This window comes from Drosophila melanogaster, chromosome X (assembly GCF_000001215.4).
Source record: "Drosophila melanogaster chromosome X".
Taxonomy (NCBI): domain Eukaryota; kingdom Metazoa; phylum Arthropoda; class Insecta; order Diptera; family Drosophilidae; genus Drosophila; species Drosophila melanogaster.
In genome coordinates this window covers 22,604,877-22,624,944 of record NC_004354.4, presented here as the reverse complement: position 1 = coordinate 22,624,944, position 20,068 = coordinate 22,604,877, and the positions used below count along the sequence as shown (strand labels likewise).

The window sequence follows — 20,068 nt, the reverse complement described above, 5'->3', positions numbered from 1 at the left end:
TTCTGTTTTGGCCAAATTGCATATGTTGCATTCGTTTATTATATTCTGAATTAATAGTTGGCTATTTGGAAAGAAGTGATTTTCTTTAAATAATTTTGTCATTTTCTGTATACCAGGGTGTAAAAGTTTTTCATGTGATTGAAGTATGATTTCTTTGAATTCGGCGTATGAACCAACGTTCTTTAATAGGAAAAGACTGCGAATTACTTTTGTGTAGGTGGTATTAACAATTTCTATGTGTGCTCTTTGAATAATTTCAAAATCTACATCGCTCTCAATATAAATGGTAATGTTTCTATGGATAAAGTGATCGAGTAAAATTTGTTTGGCCTTTTCAAGTGTCATTACATCATATTGAATTGTGGTAATGGAGTTACCGAATATTTTTGAATGCTCTACTTTATTTTTATCGGATTTAATAAAGATTATTTGTTTTTTGAAATAATTTATTGGTTTTTCTGTTAAATGAATAAGGTTGCTATTGTCCTCTTCTGCACTATGTTGAGTAGCTTCACTATGATGATTTTCTTCAATTTTAATTCTTGATAATGCATCGGCAACTGAATTTTCTTTCCCTTTAATATAATCTATTTTAAATTGGTATTCGCTTAATCTAACTCTCCATCTTTCTAACTTAGCATTCGGTTCCTTTAAGTTATGAAGCCATCTAAGAGGTTGATGGTCACTGGCAATGAGAAATTGTCGTCCTAGTAAATAATGTCGAAAAGTTTTTGTGGCCCAAACTATGGCAAGTAATTCTTTTTCGATAGCACTGTAATTTAATTCGTGATCGTTAAGTGTTCTACTAATAAAAGATATAGGATGACCGTTTTGAGAAAGGACAGCCCCGAGGGCCAAGTTACTTGCATCTGTGGTTAAAACAAATTTCTTTTCAAAATCAGGTAATTGTAAAATTGGGTCACGAATTATCAAAGCCTTAAGTTTTTCGAATGCCTCTATGTACTCAAGTTTTTGTGTATCTATCTTTGCTCCTTTTTTTAAGCAGCTGGTCATGGGTTTTGCTATGTCTGCGTAATTTGGAATAAATTTGCGATAATAACCTGTTAATCCAAGGAAAGCTCTTATCTCTTTTACTTTTGTCGGAATTGGGTATGAAACTATGGCTTTAACTTTAATAGGATTTGGTTTAATACCATCAGGGGTAACTATGTGACCAAGAAAGTTAGCTTCCTTTTTTAAGAACTCACATTTATCTAGTTGCAATTTTAAATTTGCATCTGCAAGCTTTGTAAAAACTAATTGTATTGAATTTAAATGTTCTGTAAGGGATGTTGAAAAAATTATAATATCATCCAGATACACCAAACAGTGTTTGTTAAGCAACGGTCGAAGGATATTATTCATGCACCTTTGAAAAGTAGCGGGTGCATTCCTAAGGCCAAATGGCATTCGAAGGTATTCGTAATGACCGCTTTTTGTGGAGAATGCAGTTTTAGAAATTGATTCTTCGTCCATTTCTATTTGATGAAATCCCTTTGCCAGATCGATCGTTGTAAAATATTGGCATTTACCCAGTTTGCCAAGAATTTCGTCCATATTTGGAATTGGATATCTGTCAGGTATGGTTATTTCATTTAGCTTTCTATAATCAATTACTACTCTGTACTTATTTACGCCAGAAGCATCCGGTTTCTTTGGTACGACCCAAGTAGGACTATTGTATGGAGAATTACTTTCCCTAATTAATCCCTGATTCAGCATTTCCTGTACTTGGTTTTCTACTTCGATTTCGTGTGTTTGCGCAAGTGGGTATTGTTTCGAATAAATTGGGGAGTTATGTGTTGTATTTAGTACGTGTTTAATTGTATTTGTAAATGTTAATTTCTCTCCCTCCTTATATTCAAGATTTCTAAATTTATTTAACAAGCCTTTTAACTTAAAAGTTTCCTCCTGATTTAGGTGATCTAATCGAAACTGTGAAAAATCTAATTTTTTTATTGATTCCTGATCTGAGCTTGCAATTGATTCTGGTGTCCTTTGGATATACAAATTTTGGTTTCTTTCGGATTCTGAAGTAATTAATTTGTATGTTTGATCAAAAAGGGTAACTGTATCATTTTTGTAATTAATAACTGATTGAGCATTTTTCAACAATTTTCTGCCAATTAGCATATCGTAATTATTAGAAAATCTGTGCACATAAAATGGTTCGGTTTTTTTGAAAATACTATTTCTGGGTAACATAATCAAGTCGTTCAAGGTAATAGGGCCATTTGATGTTAAAACTTCACATCTACTATTTTGAATGGGAAGACGAAATATATTTTCATTGATCATATTAATTGTTGATCCTGTGTCTAGAAGGCATTTGTATGAGCGCCCTTTGTATACTATTTTTATGTATTCGTATTTTCCGGGGCTGTTAACCGAAAATTTTCGTTTAGTTCAGAATTATTTTGGTTTTGTTTGTTATTAATTTGTACAGATTGGACTTGTTGTTGCCCTTCATTAATGAAGCTATGATTTTGATACGGATTGTATTGATTTTGGTTAAAATACTGTTGCTCGTAATAATTAGGTTGGACTTGTTCGAATTCATGCGCGTCTTGGAATCTAATTTCGTCAATAGACATTTTAGTTTGTTCACTGTCCGATGGTCTTAGTCGTTTAGTAATCGGGAAGTTAGTATTTTTATATGTAGAGGGTTGTTGTAGTCGAGGGTATGTATTTCCTCTAAAATGCGTTGTTTGGGGAAATTGGGCTTTGTTGGGATATTGTTGGAAATGATTTTTTTGAATAATGGGTTGTGGGTTTATGTATTGGTTGGGTCTGAAATAATTAGGTGCGTGCCACATGGGTGGGTTGTTAGTTATCTGCTGTGTATAGCTAGGTCTAAATGGTTGAATGTATTGATTAAAATTAGGTTGGAAGGGTTGGGAATATTGTGAGTAACTTGGTCGATTTTGAGTTTGAACATTTGTATTGAATTTTTGTGTTTTCGAATTCTGGTTAGAATTTGAATTTTTATTACGATATTCTGGTTTTTCATAAAATTCAAAATTAATGTGTTCTTCATAAATTCCCTCATTTTGCGCAATGGTAATTAAGGATCTTAAGTCTGTAATATCGTGATGGGCTAAAATAGTGAATAATTGTATTGGTAGTTTCCTTATCAGTATCTTAATAGATTCTTTAATACCCTGAATATAAATAAGAAAATCCGATTGGTTACCTTCCAGGTGTAGTTTCGAAATTAGTAATTGACGTCGTCTCTCCGCTTCTTCGCAGAATGCTCTTAGGCTTCCTCTGTATGGTGTCTCCCTGAAGTTCTCCAGAAGTTTGTAGTTTGGTGTTTGAATTTTAAATTCCGCGATGAGTCTTGCTTTAAGGGTAGGCCAATCTTCGATGTTCGGAAGTCCCAAAGATCGTGTAATTTGTCCGTCCAAGTTCCTTTCGATGGCTCCCAGTAGAATCCTCTGTTGTCGGACATCATTTGTTTGGTAGAGCGAAATTACGTAATCCACTCTGCTGATAAAGGTGTGAAGGGTTTCTGGATCACCCTTGAATGGCATAATGTCTTTAAGCTGCCGACGGGCTTCGGCAAGGTTTATGTCGCTCAGCGCAATAATTGGTTGTGACATTTTTATTGTAAAATTTTTAACTTTTGTGTTTTATTTTTTTGTTTTGTTTCGGATTCAATGTTATTATTATTTTTAAGCTTTCTAGTTTCACTTGTTTGTTTTTTTGTTTTGTAAATTTTTGTGTTGTATTATTAAAATTCTATATTGTTTTAATTTTTTATTTTTATATGTTGGTTTTAAAACTTAGTTGCCTTTGGACTTAATATTTTTGTTTCGTATTTCACTTCCACTTATTATTGGATAACCGAATTGGAATTATAATCCAAGTTGAAGAGTTTTCACGAATTTATTTTGGGAGATGTTTCGAGCACTGGACTATAAAATTTAACTTATTTTCCACTCGAAGGTTCTTTTTTTCGGATACTTTTGTATCCTACCGACTGCGCCAGTAAAATTGTTGTTTTATTTATGAGTCGAACTAATGTCCCGTCAGTTGACTAAGGACAACGCCAAGAAATAAAAAATAGTTTTTAGGAGAAATAGTTTCACGACTTTATTCTTTGGATCTCAGCTTAAGACTAAAAATCAAATGCAAATTGGATTGAGGAGAAGCCTCAGTATTTGAACAATATTTGTATTTCGGGAGAGCCTCGCTCTTGGGTTCTTAAGATTAGGTAGCGTTGAAAGAGGGCAGTCAAATCTGCTTAGGTCAGGCTTTAGGATGTTTACAAGAACGGCTGCGCTGCCAAAGATAAACGAATGCTGCGCAGCTGGGATACGTTATGGAAAATTACTAGAGTGCATTACTGATTTCTTTGAAATAATGGAAGTGGCTGGTTTGGACCACCCAAATACGTCACTATATACCTATATTTATGCTGTAAACTCAACATAAATATGCATTAAGCGATTATTATTTGTATTTATCCGGCATTTCATACATGTTCACATACATCTGATGTGTTGCATGAAAGCGTACATGCTTTATGTCTATTATGCAATTAATAGCCGGATATTAAATTTCACGGGCAACTGTATAAAGAAATTTATTCTAGTGGCTTACTGATTCGTCGGATTATACAGAACGTATAATTTTCTTTGTAATACAAAAAAGGCAAAATAAGGTATTATTATTATTATTATTAATAGAACAAAAAATAAACTAAAAAAATAACGATATTAAGAATAATAATATTATTATTATTATTTTTGTATTATTATTATTATTATTATTATTATAGTTACAATTAATTATTATTATTATAATTATATGTATTATTTTTACTATGATTATTATTCCCGATCTAATAATCATTTATAAAAATGAAAAATACTTAACTTTTATGCTGTACAAACGCAAAATGTAAAATACGACATTACTTTAAAAACACATCATATGTCAGTCACGCAAATTGTAAGTTTTAAGCTTATTCAATATTCTCCTTATTGTCCAAGCAAAACCATTTAATTTTTCCTTTTCTTTTTCAGGCCAGGGAAAGGAGAAAGAGGAGTTTCAATGCCCCTCACACATTGCCAACGGTAACTACGCTGATCCGGCGACCTGTCGTCGTTTTTACCAGGTAAGCAGCCTCCAATCCTAGATTTTGAAATTTATTTCATTGTAATCTATTTAATGGCACCTAACTCTTTTCACACCCCCTTCCCAGTGCGTCGATGGATATCCGTATTTGAACCGCTGTCCATCCGGACTTTTCTTCGATGATGTGCAGAAGTTCTGCACTTTCAAGGATGAGGCCAAGTGCGGTCCTCTACCAACAAGTAAGTGATTAGAAAAGTCTGAAAATTCCAGACAGAGCAGCAGGAAAGAAAGTGCAACATAAATCAGGGCAAACACAGAAAATGGGGTAAAAACTGTAAGTGCACTCTAAGTGTGTCCACCATTCCGTTGGGCAGGTTTTTCCCTCTATCTGTCTGTCTAGGCTGCTAAACGTTTAGACTTTTTGAGAGGGACACAAAAACACCGGACCGAAAAATCCGTCTGGTAAAATAAAAGCGAGCTTTGTGCCGAAACAGTCACCGGAGTAAACTGGGTGCACAAAAACTATTAGAAGATCCATTTCGGTTTCTATTAAAATATACATGCAGAATCAATTTTCAGAATATTCCCTCTAAACAAACCATAAATTTTCATATGAAGAACTTTGTACAATTGTATTTGAATTTCGAATTATCCTTAACTGGATTAGGATTCAATACCTAATTTCTAAATTTATTTAAATGTAACTATAAATCTTTTGTGTAAGACTAGGGGGCTAGGCTAGGGTAAACGGTAATTGTTCAGTATTTAAAATCGTATACAGATGTGCACCATTTGAAGGCTACATTCTGAAGCTCTTTTGGCTAAAGTAAAAAGATATTTTGCGTACCAGTCAGGCTGAGTTCAAAATTATGTCTGTTCACGATATTTACAGATGTCTATATTTTTGCTCAGTATTCAGGCACGCAAAGACAAAAAGGATGACATTTTCAAGCCGGAAGTTGTGCATTAGGAAGCAATTTTGAGTAAATGTCGCATAATTCATTTATAGTTGCATTTATAGTTGCAAATTCGGGTGTGTGCATGTACGTATGTATGTATGGATTGTGTGGCCCACAACCAAACTAAAACGTAACCGAAATCCGAATCGAAATATACCCCATTACAAATCCAATGAGCAAATGGTGGCCACCACTCTGGGGACGCAATTCCAAACATTGTCCGCTCTATTGACTTGCCTAACGACGCTGCCCAAAGGGCCACCTTGCCGCAGGAAAAGGGCGGTTGGAAAATGGGGCGGCAGTGGTAGTAAAGGGGCGTGGCGAAGGTTAAGCCATTGCCAAGATGAATGCCAAGTACTTTGGCACAGCACCCGACCACCCACAACATTGAGTGCACTTCAAATGGGGCACAAACGCGACCGCTTAAGAATAACCAAGTTTATCTTTCGTAGTCGTTTTATCCATACACCCGGGGTCATTAGAGTGTCACATATTAATTTAAAACCTAATACTTAAAGGGAATTGTGCTTTTCTGTAATTCTACACGGACCCATCGTACTAAATGAAATTGTTAAACAAAATTGTCTCCGTTTCAGTCCGCACTTTAGCACTGTTTTAAGTTATTGTGCGTATGTAAATGGTCAATGGTCAATTCACAGGCCTTTAAAATTGAAGTATTGCAGAAATTATCAACAAAAGGTCACAATTAAGGTGACCTTTTTTAATTTATTTTCAGCTTTTTCAATTCAAAGATCTATAATCTTGGCCACATCTATAAATGTGTGTGTGGACCATTAAAGCTTACGCTTACGATTTAGTTTTCAGTTTTACGACAGCCTCAGCTTCAGTCTCGGACTTTTGCATCGCCCCCTTTCACCTCCAAAGCTTGAAAACATTTTCCCCCTTTCTTTTTTAATTTTTTTTTTTTTTTTTTTTTGCATACACTTGGAGTTTTTGTTTTGGCCAAATGCAAGATGTACTTTTCTTAATCCAGAGCCGCAACTTGGTAGTAGACTTCTCACATGAAAAGATGATCGATTAGTTTCTAAAGCTTCTTTGAACATTGTGTAAGCATCTTTGATTTTTGTCAATATTTATATGCATGCAAAACTTAAATTAAAATAGTATTGGCCTTCATAGAATTTTTAAATTTTCTGTAAGTGTAACCAACGAAGAGGACAAAAATTCAACAGAAACGAGCTCAGAATTTAATGCATTATGCAGCACAGTGTCGCAAGAAGATTTTTATACCCGAAGTCGTAGAGCGAAAAGGTGTAAAGGGTTCTTATAAACTATGTAACATGTTGAAGAAAGCTTCGCCGACGCGTTCAGGTATATATTTGTATATACATATATCATTGATCACTAGGTCACTACTCGATCTGGCCATTTCTTTCTATCCGTCCGTGTGTCCGTATGAAAATAGAGATATCGGGAACTCTTAAACTTAGATGGTTCAGATCAAGCAAGTAGATTTAGATTGATGTGGATGTAGAGCATCTTTCATTGATGTGAAAAACCTTGTTTTGGGAATAAATGAATACTTTTTTTGGTCAATATCTAGCGAAACATCAATAGTTTTCGAAAAAAATAATAATTACTCAAACTTCCTTTACCTGATTAACTATGTAACTTTTTCAAACAAAGTTTTATATATTTATTAATGCCAACAAATATATACAATTTATTTAATTGTAGAATTAAGAAACCCTGGTAATGTCAGTTTTAACATCAATTTTATTGTATGAATCCAAATAGAAAGCCGACAGGATTTTTTTAGAACATAATATTGTTGTTAGTAATATTACAAAAACGTTAAAAATTTTTCAATATCAAATGCCACCTTGACTACTCCGGGAATCTGAACAAAATGAATAGTTGGTTTTAATTTATGCTAACTAATTTTTATAAAAAATTAACTAGGCCACAGTGCAAGGGAAAAAGTGGTGGCGAGGAGCTTAGAAGGTTAACAGTATTTGGCAAGGGAGAAGAGGAGAAGGTGGTTCAGTCACACAGCCATATGCAGAGTGACATATCGCTCACATGCAAACACGCACTTTTGCAGTAGTCGTCATTCCGGTTGCAACTACGACCACGAAGGCTTTTTTGGATACAGAAAAGGGGAGCTCACTGACCGGGGGCTTGGGGTCCACGGGTACGGAAGCTGATCCCGGTCCGTCTGTCCTTCGCTCGTTGGTCGGAAGGCAACCGCTTGGAAGAAAGCTGCGACAGCTAAAGCGTTTGGGGATTTGCGTAATACCGACTGGAATGTTGTCTCATATAAATAGCTCTGTGTGTGTCGTTTACGTTATTACTTTTCTTCGCACACACGCACACTCGCAGATGGAGACGGAGACTTCAAGGCGATATTGCAGCAGAGATTAGGTCAAAGCTCTGTGCATAAAAATTTGTTCCCGCGTTTTTATTTTTACGGAGACTATATATATATATATATATATATAGAGTCATGCAGTCCAAACCTAACAACAGTATATACGAATGTATTTATGTATTTTTTTTTTGTGAGAATCCAATTCTCCTCGAGTTTTTTGTAACCCCCAAGAAGAGGCTGACTCAATACAAAAATTTCAACCCCACTTATATATCGTTTTATGAAGGCGAAGGTATGGACAACTACGTAATATTAATTTATTAAGGAAATAAAAACAATATGGAAGGCTTAAGGCGGGTTCCTCCTCCCGGCTACCCACTACTTATTAGGCATATATAAAACACAAGCCAATTTCCATACATGCCTAAACTAACCTCCCTTTAAATAGTCAGTAAACAATAAATATTTTAAATACTCAGATAAGCTGGGATAACTAACGCCCCTCTTAAATCAATGATAAGTTAAACTTATTAATCTAGTATTCGGATGTCATAATGTACTCTGGCCAACTGAAGACAGTACATTAAATGTTTTCCAATCCAAAGCCAACACCTTGGATGCGTTCAGCCAACCGAATCTGTACACTGTGCCATTCGTCAACCCTATTTGGGCAATTGTGCAAGTACATATGGCCGTTCGTTAATAATTTAAAGCTCTCTCATCGAAATGAGTGGCGCAAACTAACAGATTGCCTATAATCTTCGGGCACTTTCATTTTGCAGCCATCTGCCAACTGCCTAAGCCATCCGAGGATTAAGAGCTCTGCCAGCCGAAAGACTTCCTCGCCGACATCCGTAGCTCCTCGGTCCACCGAGCAGTTGTCTGAAATCTTAACTAACGAATTGCGTATACGCAGCGAGATTCAACTGAATTTAAAATTGTGACAGCCAGTTGTCCCCAAAATAAATAAGCAAAAAGCGGCAGCATGTGTGCGTGCGCCCTGAAATATATGCAATACATTGTGCATATAAATGGGAATTCATTTCATTTCGATTTGATTTGATTTGGCCAAGGCGAAACACGAATTAAAATATTTAAGCCACTTTTTAAAGGGAGATGTGTGTTTGCTAGGGTTAGTACGCTTGACAGGCAGCGTGTCCAAGGAAATGACAAGCTGATTTTCCACCCACATCCATACGCAGCTGAGCTGATAAAATGCAAAGAAAAATGTTTTGCACTGAATAGTTTTCAATTTCATAATTCAGTGAGCACGCTCAATGACAGAATTTCAATGTTGCTTACACAACAACAAGCGCAGTATAACACTCCAACAAGAAAAACACAAAAAGGCTGGGAAAAATAGTATCAAAAACTAATACGAAAAAGTGCTTTATCGGGAAAACTGTTCCTTAATATATATATAATTTATTTATATATATATCTTAATATATTTTAAAGCAGTTTGTACACAATGTCTTTCTCAATATTCACTTAAATAAATTAAAACGCACTGGAAATGATTAACAATTTTGGTTTAAAAAACAAGACCAGCAATTTAAAAATATTGCCTTTGCCCATATAAGTCCACCGTAACATGTGTTTACTGTACTAAAAGTAAAGTTACTAAAAGTGTTTATTACATTTTATTCAGTAACTCAGCACAAGTTTGAAGCAAGACGGCACTAGTCGGTGTGACAGAGCCAGACAGGGACAGAGAGTGAGAGAGAGAGAGAGAGAGAGCGAGCGGTAGTGCAGAATTCTTGAAGTTTCTTTTTGAAATAATAAAATTTTATGCATTTACTCCTTGTTGGAAAGGCAGGGTAGGATGGTTGGCAAAGAGTTTGGTTTCCAGCCCCAGAGAATTTATGTTGATTGCAGTCCGGTCCTCTGTGAGTCCTGTTAGTGTGCCTGCGTATGTGTGTGCTTGTGTCCTAGCCAATTAATTGCCAAGCATTTCATTTTCATTGCCGTTATTTATGATGTGACCACAAATATTTTTCAAAAGGCATTGATATGCCCCACAAGCATTTATTTTATTTTCCTTTCCTGGCTTACTTTTATTTATTTGGCCAGTCGGCCAGCAAGCTGATTACGAATGTCATGTTAATATTTAAAAAATTTAAATGAAATCCTATTCATATCAATATATTGTGTATTAGATGTTTGTTAAGCTTTTTACACCCGTCCAAGGAAACAGGTTGAACTGTAGCCACAAAAACGGCAAGCCATTCAAAATATATGTATTGTACATCAATGCCAGACTTTTCCACTATATACATTTCAGAAGCTTTTCTTGCTGGATTCGGCTTTTCATTTGCATAACAGTGAATAATTAAATCACAGTTAAGCATTGTCGAAGGGCTTAATTGAATCGAAAACTTAAAGTTTCTTTCAAGTCAGCAGAGCTTACTCTCTTGCCGAAATATAAATACATCAAGGAAAAATTATAAGAGGATTAATTCGATTAATGATATGGAGCTGGGAGTTATATCCGGATAACGAAGTTGGCTTATTTGGGAATATCTAAGGATATAATTGATTGATTTTTTTAACTATTTGTGGGGCTTAGAGAGAAAGCGAGAAGGAATGCTGTAATCGGGTGCCTGGACTATCAAATACCGACGACTTAGTCAATCAATTTCATTATACACATGTCTTTAGACTTAAGTAGCGGTTGAAATTGTGCATGCATACGAAATTTTTTTGACATTGCTTTCATCCTTTTAATCCCAACCTAAGACTTTAAATACCAACTTTAAAATGTATGAAGCGGACTATAATGTGCGGGTAAATATGTATGCACTTTTTCGGTATGCGCTTGATTTCAGACATAAATTGACCAACTGGGGTTTTATAATCAATGGGGTGCACATTTTGCACGAATTCCAGAGAGGACATGTATTTTCACGTAATCTAATATTTCGCCTGGAACACATTTTACGGAGAATAATGGACAGGGGGCTCTAATATAATGGACTCACCTCTGTGACCTCCACGACACTGGACATCATGGGAAGTCTCTTGACCCCCGCACGTCAGGCTCAGAGCCAAGCTTGAAAATCAAATCAAATCAACGCCTCCGGCACGAGTTTCGATGGCGCATCTATGGCGAGTGATAATTCTGTTAGTGCATTTGCCGAATGCCCCGGATATGCATTTAATATTTGCCAAGGAGCAGGGTGCCCGCCTTGGCCTCACCTTTTGTTTGGCGAACTTTAAGCGAATTTGTTTACTCGATCGCAAAAGCAAAACAAAACAAAAACCAAGCAAAACAAGCCCCAACAACTGATTGCCAGTAGAGATGACGACGAAGCTGTGCGAAGAAAAAAGAAATTGAATTCGATTGAGTTTCGGGTCGACTCGCAATCACATGCAGATGCCACGCCCAGCTCCAGCTCCAGCGCCGCCCACATATGCAAATATCTTTCCAAAGAGGAGCGAACCAGGGATTTGGCTTAAGGTTATTTGACTTTGACCCCCACCCCTCTGGACAACCATTTGTTTTCTTTCTTCTAACTTGTTTCTTGCACACACTCGCCTTGGATTGCCTGCTTATTGACATATCGTCCGCCATTGTGCCGCCTGACTTGTTGACTTGAGACTGGGACTACTACTGGGACTGGGACTGGGACTGGGACTGGGACTGGGACTGGGACTGGGACTGGGACTGGGACTGGGACTGGGACTGGGACTGGGACTGGGACTGGGACTGGGACTGGGACTGGGACTGGGACTGGGACTGGGACTGGGACTGGGACTGGGACTGGGACTGGGACTGGGACTGGGACTGGGACTGGGACTGGGACTGGGACTGGGACTGGGACTGGGACTGGGACTGGGACTGGGACTGGGACTGGGACTGGGACTGGGACTGGGACTGGGACTGGGACTGGGACTGGGACTGGGACTGGGACTGGGACTGGGACTGGGACTGGGACTGGGACTGGGACTGGGACTGGGACTGGGACTGGGACTGGGACTGGGACTGGGACTGGGACTGGGACTGGGACTGGGACTGGGACTGGGACTGGGACTGGGACTGGGACTGGGACTGGGACTGGGACTGGGACTGGGACTGGGACTGGGACTGGGACTGGGACTGGGACTGGGACTGGGACTGGGACTGGGACTGGGACTGGGACTGGGACTGGGACTGGGACTGGGACTGGGACTGGGACTGGGACTGGGACTGGGACTGGGACTGGGACTGGGACTGGGACTGGGACTGGGACTGGGACTGGGACTGGGACTGGGACTGGGACTGGGACTGGGACTGGGACTGGGACTGGGACTGGGACTGGGACTGGGACTGGGACTGGGACTGGGACTGGGACTGGGACTGGGACTGGGACTGGGACTGGGACTGGGACTGGGACTGGGACTGGGACTGGGACTGGGACTGGGACTGGGACTGGGACTGGGACTGGGACTGGGACTGGGACTGGGACTGGGACTGGGACTGGGACTGGGACTGGGACTGGGACTGGGACTGGGACTGGGACTGGGACTGGGACTGGGACTGGGACTGGGACTGGGACTGGGACTGGGACTGGGACTGGGACTGGGACTGGGACTGGGACTGGGACTGGGACTGGGACTGGGACTGGGACTGGGACTGGGACTGGGACTGGGACTGGGACTGGGACTGGGACTGGGACTGGGACTGGGACTGGGACTGGGACTGGGACTGGGACTGGGACTGGGACTGGGACTGGGACTGGGACTGGGACTGGGACTGGGACTGGGACTGGGACTGGGACTGGGACTGGGACTGGGACTGGGACTGGGACTGGGACTGGGACTGGGACTGGGACTGGGACTGGGACTGGGACTGGGACTGGGACTGGGACTGGGACTGGGACTGGGACTGGGACTGGGACTGGGACTGGGACTGGGACTGGGACTGGGACTGGGACTGGGACTGGGACTGGGACTGGGACTGGGACTGGGACTGGGACTGGGACTGGGACTGGGACTGGGACTGGGACTGGGACTGGGACTGGGACTGGGACTGGGACTGGGACTGGGACTGGGACTGGGACTGGGACTGGGACTGGGACTGGGACTGGGACTGGGACTGGGACTGGGACTGGGACTGGGACTGGGACTGGGACTGGGACTGGGACTGGGACTGGGACTGGGACTGGGACTGGGACTGGGACTGGGACTGGGACTGGGACTGGGACTGGGACTGGGACTGGGACTGGGACTGGGACTGGGACTGGGACTGGGACTGGGACTGGGACTGGGACTGGGACTGGGACTGGGACTGGGACTGGGACTGGGACTGGGACTGGGACTGGGACTGGGACTGGGACTGGGACTGGGACTGGGACTGGGACTGGGACTGGGACTGGGACTGGGACTGGGACTGGGACTGGGACTGGGACTGGGACTGGGACTGGGACTGGGACTGGGACTGGGACTGGGACTGGGACTGGGACTGGGACTGGGACTGGGACTGGGACTGGGACTGGGACTGGGACTGGGACTGGGACTGGGACTGGGACTGGGACTGGGACTGGGACTGGGACTGGGACTGGGACTGGGACTGGGACTGGGACTGGGACTGGGACTGGGATTGGGTCCGCATAACGAAATGGATTTTAAATATTTTCCAAACTGATTTGTGCTCCTTTCAGCGCCTGCCCCTGCCACTGAGGCCCCGGCAGATACCGCCCAGCGGTGCAACACGGAGAACTGCGCCCTGCCCTATTGCTTCTGCTCCAAGGACGGCACCCAGATTCCCGGCGACCTGGAGCCCGAAAAAGTAAGTAAGAACGGCTTGTGCGGTTGCACCGACGAGCCAACAGAAGTACAATATAAATGGACTAAAATGAAGTTTCATTGAAAACCCATACGCAGAGTATTAGTTCGCGTGCTAATTAATAACGATAACGAACGAACATTCAAAAATATTTCGAGTAGCATCCTTCGAGATTCTTGTGAGTTTCCAGGGGATACCGAGTGCAGTACATAATTGCTAAGAGCGCTCGTAAAGCAAGCGACAAGTTGCGTAACAAAAAGTCATGTAAGGTCACGTATTGACCCCAATTTAATTATTTTATTCAATTTTATTTTTTTTTCAAATTTTATATGATTGTATATTGGAGTCCAAGTAAGCTTTTCAAAAACCTAGAAATTATGCTTTTAGACCATTGGCATCTTGCGAACAGATTACGTCAAGTGTAATTAATATTGGATCATTCCAAAAATGTATAAATTAAGGATTGGTGCTTTCAAACCAGCTGGTAATCTGTTAAGCTGGCCGAGAAGAAGACATCGTTTAGTTGAATTTCGCAGGATCAAAGTCGGCTACTTGCTGGCATTCCATTTTTCCATCTTGCATTTAAGTGTTAATTTGCAGGGCGATAAATTCCGAGTGCATTGACAGCTTTTATTTTTACGACACAGAACTGGGGCTATGTATGTAGGATTCAGGTTTCAGTGCCCCAGCTCGTCCTCTGAATTCCAGTGCTCCGTGTCCTGTGACTATAAATCTATGTATTTGCATTCGGTTTGCTCTTATCGTTGCTTTGCATAAGGAAATTGTGCTTTTGTACTGTTTGCCATCTGTTGTTTTTGCTGTTGTCCCTTCCTTATTGTTGTCTGATATTCTTGTTGTTGCTTTTGCTGCTGTTGCTCCTGTTGATTCGAATATCCTGTTTAATAACTACGTTTTGTTTATTTGGCCAAGAGTTATGCGCCCATAGCAATGCGAACAGCAAGCCGGAGCACTCATAATATTTCCTCACAAAATCTATACATTTAAAGTGTTACCTTCCTTTGCAGTTCTTTTATAAACATGTCTTATTTTACATGAACTCTGTTCAAAAAAAGTTGCTTTAAGTCAACTGAATGCGTTGCTTTATGAGCAGAAGTCCCAGTTATGAGCAGCTTAATTTATTTTTTAAACATTTTCTCTGCCGTGGGTTTCTCTTTGTTTTAAAAGTAAAAATCGGTTAATGCATAATTGACCCCCTTTCGCCCTTTGGCTTGTGGCCTATCTGCCGGCAAATTGACTGTCAGTGTGATGTGCACATTAGTTGTGGTTCCTTTTGCGTAATAATAAGCGAAATGTTAAAATCCGAATGCTCTATAAAGAATCAGGTATCTTTAATCCGAAGAACTCCATTGAGCAATATGAAATGTAAATAATGGATGAAAATTCAAATATGATAGTATATGATAGAAATATGATAAATTGTATTTTTCTAAACCAGAATAACAAATGCTTTTCTTCAACAGAAACTTTTACGTTGTTCATAATTAGTTATCTTAACAATGGTCTTCAGTTAATGAAAATGTTAGTATATATGTTTATTATGTTATGTGAATATCTTTTATATAAAGAGTATCAGTTGTCAGAAAAATGAAAAACGAACATGCATGAGTTGAAAGCAAAGCGGATGTTTATGTGGCGGGGCACACATACTTACGGATGTGCAAATCGCAGGCAAACAAACAAATCCTCACAAACACACACACAATCTGGCTGATGCACCACGCACACACACGCATACAGACAGACAAATACACGCATTCAAATACATACAAGACAAGTGAGCCACTTAATTTCGAAATTGAAATGTATGTTTGTCCTTGCCATCAGTTTTGTCCTGTTTGTGGGTGTATGGTTGTCAGTGTGTTTGCTTGCTAGTGTGCGAGTGTGTGAATGTGTGCGTGTATTTGTCGGTGCCTATTTAAGTGTTATTAGTGTTACATGTGTTCGCAGTAACACAGCCCCAAAATAATTCCATTTGCTAACTGAATCTTTATCAATGTGTGCCTCTGTGTGTGAGTCGTTTGTGAGTGCGCGGGCATAATTATAATTAATATCATCTCAATTAACCGCAAACAAGCGGTTAATTTGTGCATGCCATATAGTTCCTTTGATTTGGGTTCGCACATGACGCATACGCCGTGTGGGCCATGGCTTCTAAGCCGTATCCATCCGTGGAACCTCTTTATTGTCGTTCTCCCCATTTCCCAAATCACTTACTTCACCCTTTTGGGTCTTTTTCTTGCTTATAAAAACCATATCGCTTCATTTAACGCGCAACGAACTACGAGATTCGGAAAACTGGTCGAAGAAATTAACAACACAAATTCCAAATACCCATGACATCAGTTCAATATACCTACATACCTACAACAGGAACTATTCATTATTAGTTATCGCGAACAAAATATATTGTTTAGCCTTTAGCTTACATTTCTTGAATATATTTGAAATAAGCAGTGGAGATTTATAGGGGCCAAATCCATTACACTCTGTCATAAATCAAGGTATTGTGCTTAAAATGGGACTAAGGCATGGCGTTAAGTAAACCACTCTTGCTCAATTTAAATGCGGATCGAATTTGATTTGGGAAAATGAAATGAAAAGATGGCACACTGTCAACAAAAAGTTTGTGGATGCCCCGATGGCTGGATAAGTGGTGATTAGTGAGTGTATAATGGCGAAAGGCGAATGGCGATGGGTGGTGCAATCAATGAGCCGCACACTTGTCGCTGCGATTGAGCAACTGAGCTATGCAAATTTGCCAGGTCCCCCGATCTCCACCAAGCACTTGGCAATCCTCGACGACTGACGAAGTTGCCGGCCCGCTTTGCCCGCCCCCTCCTCGCTAATATCCTTGAGTTTTCCCAACCTCCGGGTAGGTTATCCCGCCCTCTTGCCCTGCTCCGCCATCCAGCTGCCATATTTGCTGAAAGACTAAAGTGCAAACTTGAGGCGCATTAGGCAAAAATTATCAACGCACACAGAAGAGCAAAGGAAAAAAATCCAGATGTTTCGTCTTCTATTTGTCCAGGCCACATAGCTCTACTATTCCGAGCTTTAAAAATCGATTTCCCAAAAATACACTAGCACTAGCCCTTTAAGTGATTGGGGAATATAATGGATTCAAAACACTTTACCTTCACAATTCCTGAATATTCGGCAACATTCTTCAGCCAAAAGTCACGCCAATATCTCGGCCACAAATTCGAAGATATGAAATGCAATTGGGACTGGGACGCCAGGTAATCGGCGATTCAGCAATATGGCAATCGCATAAAGTTCAATCTGCCCACAATGGACCGCACACTTTCCCTCACCTTGGTGAAAACTTCGTCCGAGGCTGAAATTTATGATTTTCTTAAGCTCCTTCGTCGCTCTCCTTCCGCGCCTCACATTCATTATATTTGCAATAATATTTTTACTTCACAATTCAGCGAGAAGGGGAAAAGTTTTGCAGTTGATTTGCACTCATTTTGCGGAAACGCGCCTTTGAAATATGCCTTTCAATAAAGCCGGCGACCAAGCGAGCGGCAATAAGACGACGTCGAAGGATAATGGAAAAGTGCGGAGGGCTTGATGGAGGAATTTCAAGAGCTGTCAAATCGAAGCGCGAATTTCAATTTCAATTCAATGCCGACTTGTCATCTGAGCCGCACTTAAACTGACCGCAGAGTGTTTCACGCCCCTGCATAATTTAGCCGGCTCAGATCGGGTAGGTGTTAGGAGTATCATCATCGACATCACGGCCATCATGGCGCAGTCATACTCATAGTCATCTTCTCCATCGACCGCATTAATATTGAATTTGTACAATAATCCTTTTTATGTGTCCTACAATGAGCGCTAAGTGCGTTCCAGCTGCCGTGCCAACCGACGTTATGGCCAGATCTCGTACCAAATGCGAAATGTATTTTCGATTTTGCTGCAGAAACCATTTTATTTCCCTTTCCATGCTCCTCCTCAAAGAGACCTACAATGACGAAGTTTTCTTGGGAGTAAATGGCTCACACCGCAGAATTTAAATTTCTATTTGGAACCTACTTTAATTCAAGGTGAATAAAACCGAATTTGGTAGATGTGGGTGTAGATTGATCTAAAATTTACAAAAGTTGTGTAACAGAAAAAACTCATGGTGGTTCAGAGCATCTATGATTAAACCACCGCTCTGCTGTCCCAAAAATTTAAATTCCTTTTTCTGGAGCATCTAAGTGCTCAAAATGAAGTTCCCTGCTGTTCCCTGTTCCCTGTTCCCTGTTCCCTATTTCCTGTTTTTGTGGGTCGTCATCTTTTTAGCATTATTATTACTTCCTCGAGAAGAACTTCCCTCATTCCCTCGTTCTTTTCGGACTGCACTCGCCGGTCTTTGATTATGGAATTGCACTCAAAGTGTTGCAAGTGCAACAAGAACACCGAAATCTACAATTGCAGGGTTTTCGTTCGGGGTTGGTTTTGGTTTTGGCTTTGGCTTTGGTTGATTCCCATTTCGGTGTCCATATTTTTGGGTGGCAATTTTGTAATTGAATTTGCTGTGCGGATGTTGCGTCTGGGTGTTATTGATAGTCGAGCATTATTTGAAATTAATTTGGATTCGTGAATTGGTTGCCAGTTGCCGGTTGCAAGTGGCAAGTTTCTAGTTTCTAGTTGCTAGTTGCTAGTTGCCCTCTCCCCGCCGGTTGCCCACATGCCCACTAATTATGTTTAATGCTTAAGCTCCAAGTTGTGCCAAAGCCGAAAGTAGGACTTAGTGGGGGGATTGGGTGGCTGGGCTTGCAGGATGGTTTTGGGAGTTGGGTGCTGGGTGTTGTGTGTGTGTGGGGGGGGTGTGTGGTGTGTGGGCATTGGGTGGCATTGGCTGGGGTTGCGCAACCTGGCGCAACGCAAACAGGAAAAACAAACGCAAAATGCAAAACCTTCAATTAGAGCTGCTGCTGCGGCTTCCAATGCCATCGTATGCCCGGCTGATTTTGAGGCCGGCAATCCTTTAATTGGGCACAAACGCCCTCCCACTCATACAAGTTTTTGCCCCTCATTTTGCCCCGCCCCTCCGACTGCAAGTGCTTATATTTATTTGGAGACAGAGGAAGAGTCTACTCGCATAATTAAGGGGTTTGCCTTCTTCGTCGAAGATTCAGGGCCGAAAGGCATGGAATTGGTAGTATTAGCCGTATTCTTCTCGCAGCACAGATGCGATAAGAGGTTTCAGCTAATATCAGTTGGCCACTTGCACTTGCACTTGACAGCTAGCATTTTACTTCCACATAGAAATACATAGCTTTGCAATTCAAAGCTGCCAGGTTGCCGGTATACCAAAAATCTAGATTCCCACGAGTGTGGGATTACTTTACTTATTGCTCATATTATGAAAAACTTAAACTGAAACGACTACTTCTATTCGCAGATCCCCCAAATTATTATGCTGACCTTCGATGGCGCTGTGAATTTGAACAACTACCAGCACTACCAAAAGATATTCGACGGCAAGCGCAAGAATCCCAACGGCTGTCTGATTCGGGGCACCTTCTTCATGTCGCACGAGTACAGGTAAGTTGTCAGCTCAGATGGCAAATTGTAGTTTAATAAGCCAGCTGGCTGAGCTGACACTTGACAATTGATGTGTGCTGTTTGCTTTTGCTTTTGCCTTTGCTGTTCTCGTTCTCATTCTCGTTTCACTGGGGTGAATTTCCATTCATTTTCCAAATGCACATTATTTTGGCATTACAATATTACGCATACGCCGGCTACGCAGGAAGCAGCCGAATGCGTCTTCTCGAGCTGTTTTCAAAGTTCTCGGGGCCAGAAAGTCAAGTGAGTCGAGCGAGAGTCTCTATTTTGCAGACAAAGTTTTTGTTCAAAATACTTGTCACATACTTGCCATGCCCACCAGCCCCCAACCCCCCGGCGTGGCAACCA

The 20,068-nt window shown here is 40.9% G+C and overlaps 1 protein-coding gene across 1 annotated transcript in view, besides 2 other annotated features; it reads left to right on the top strand.

Moving 5' to 3' along the window:
• Positions 1–4,403: part of a mobile genetic element that runs on past the window's edge.
• Positions 1–20,068, top strand: part of Cda4 (Chitin deacetylase-like 4) — a 49,077-nt gene that overhangs the window by 7,766 nt on the left and 21,243 nt on the right. The window contains exons 2-5 of the mRNA NM_167788.2: positions 5,031–5,122; positions 5,210–5,321; positions 14,016–14,143; positions 19,557–19,699. Of these exons, the coding sequence (NP_728468.1) occupies positions 5,031–5,122; positions 5,210–5,321; positions 14,016–14,143; positions 19,557–19,699 (475 nt within the window). The remainder of the gene's footprint in view (positions 1–5,030; positions 5,123–5,209; positions 5,322–14,015; positions 14,144–19,556; positions 19,700–20,068) is intronic.
• Positions 7,336–7,509: a mobile genetic element.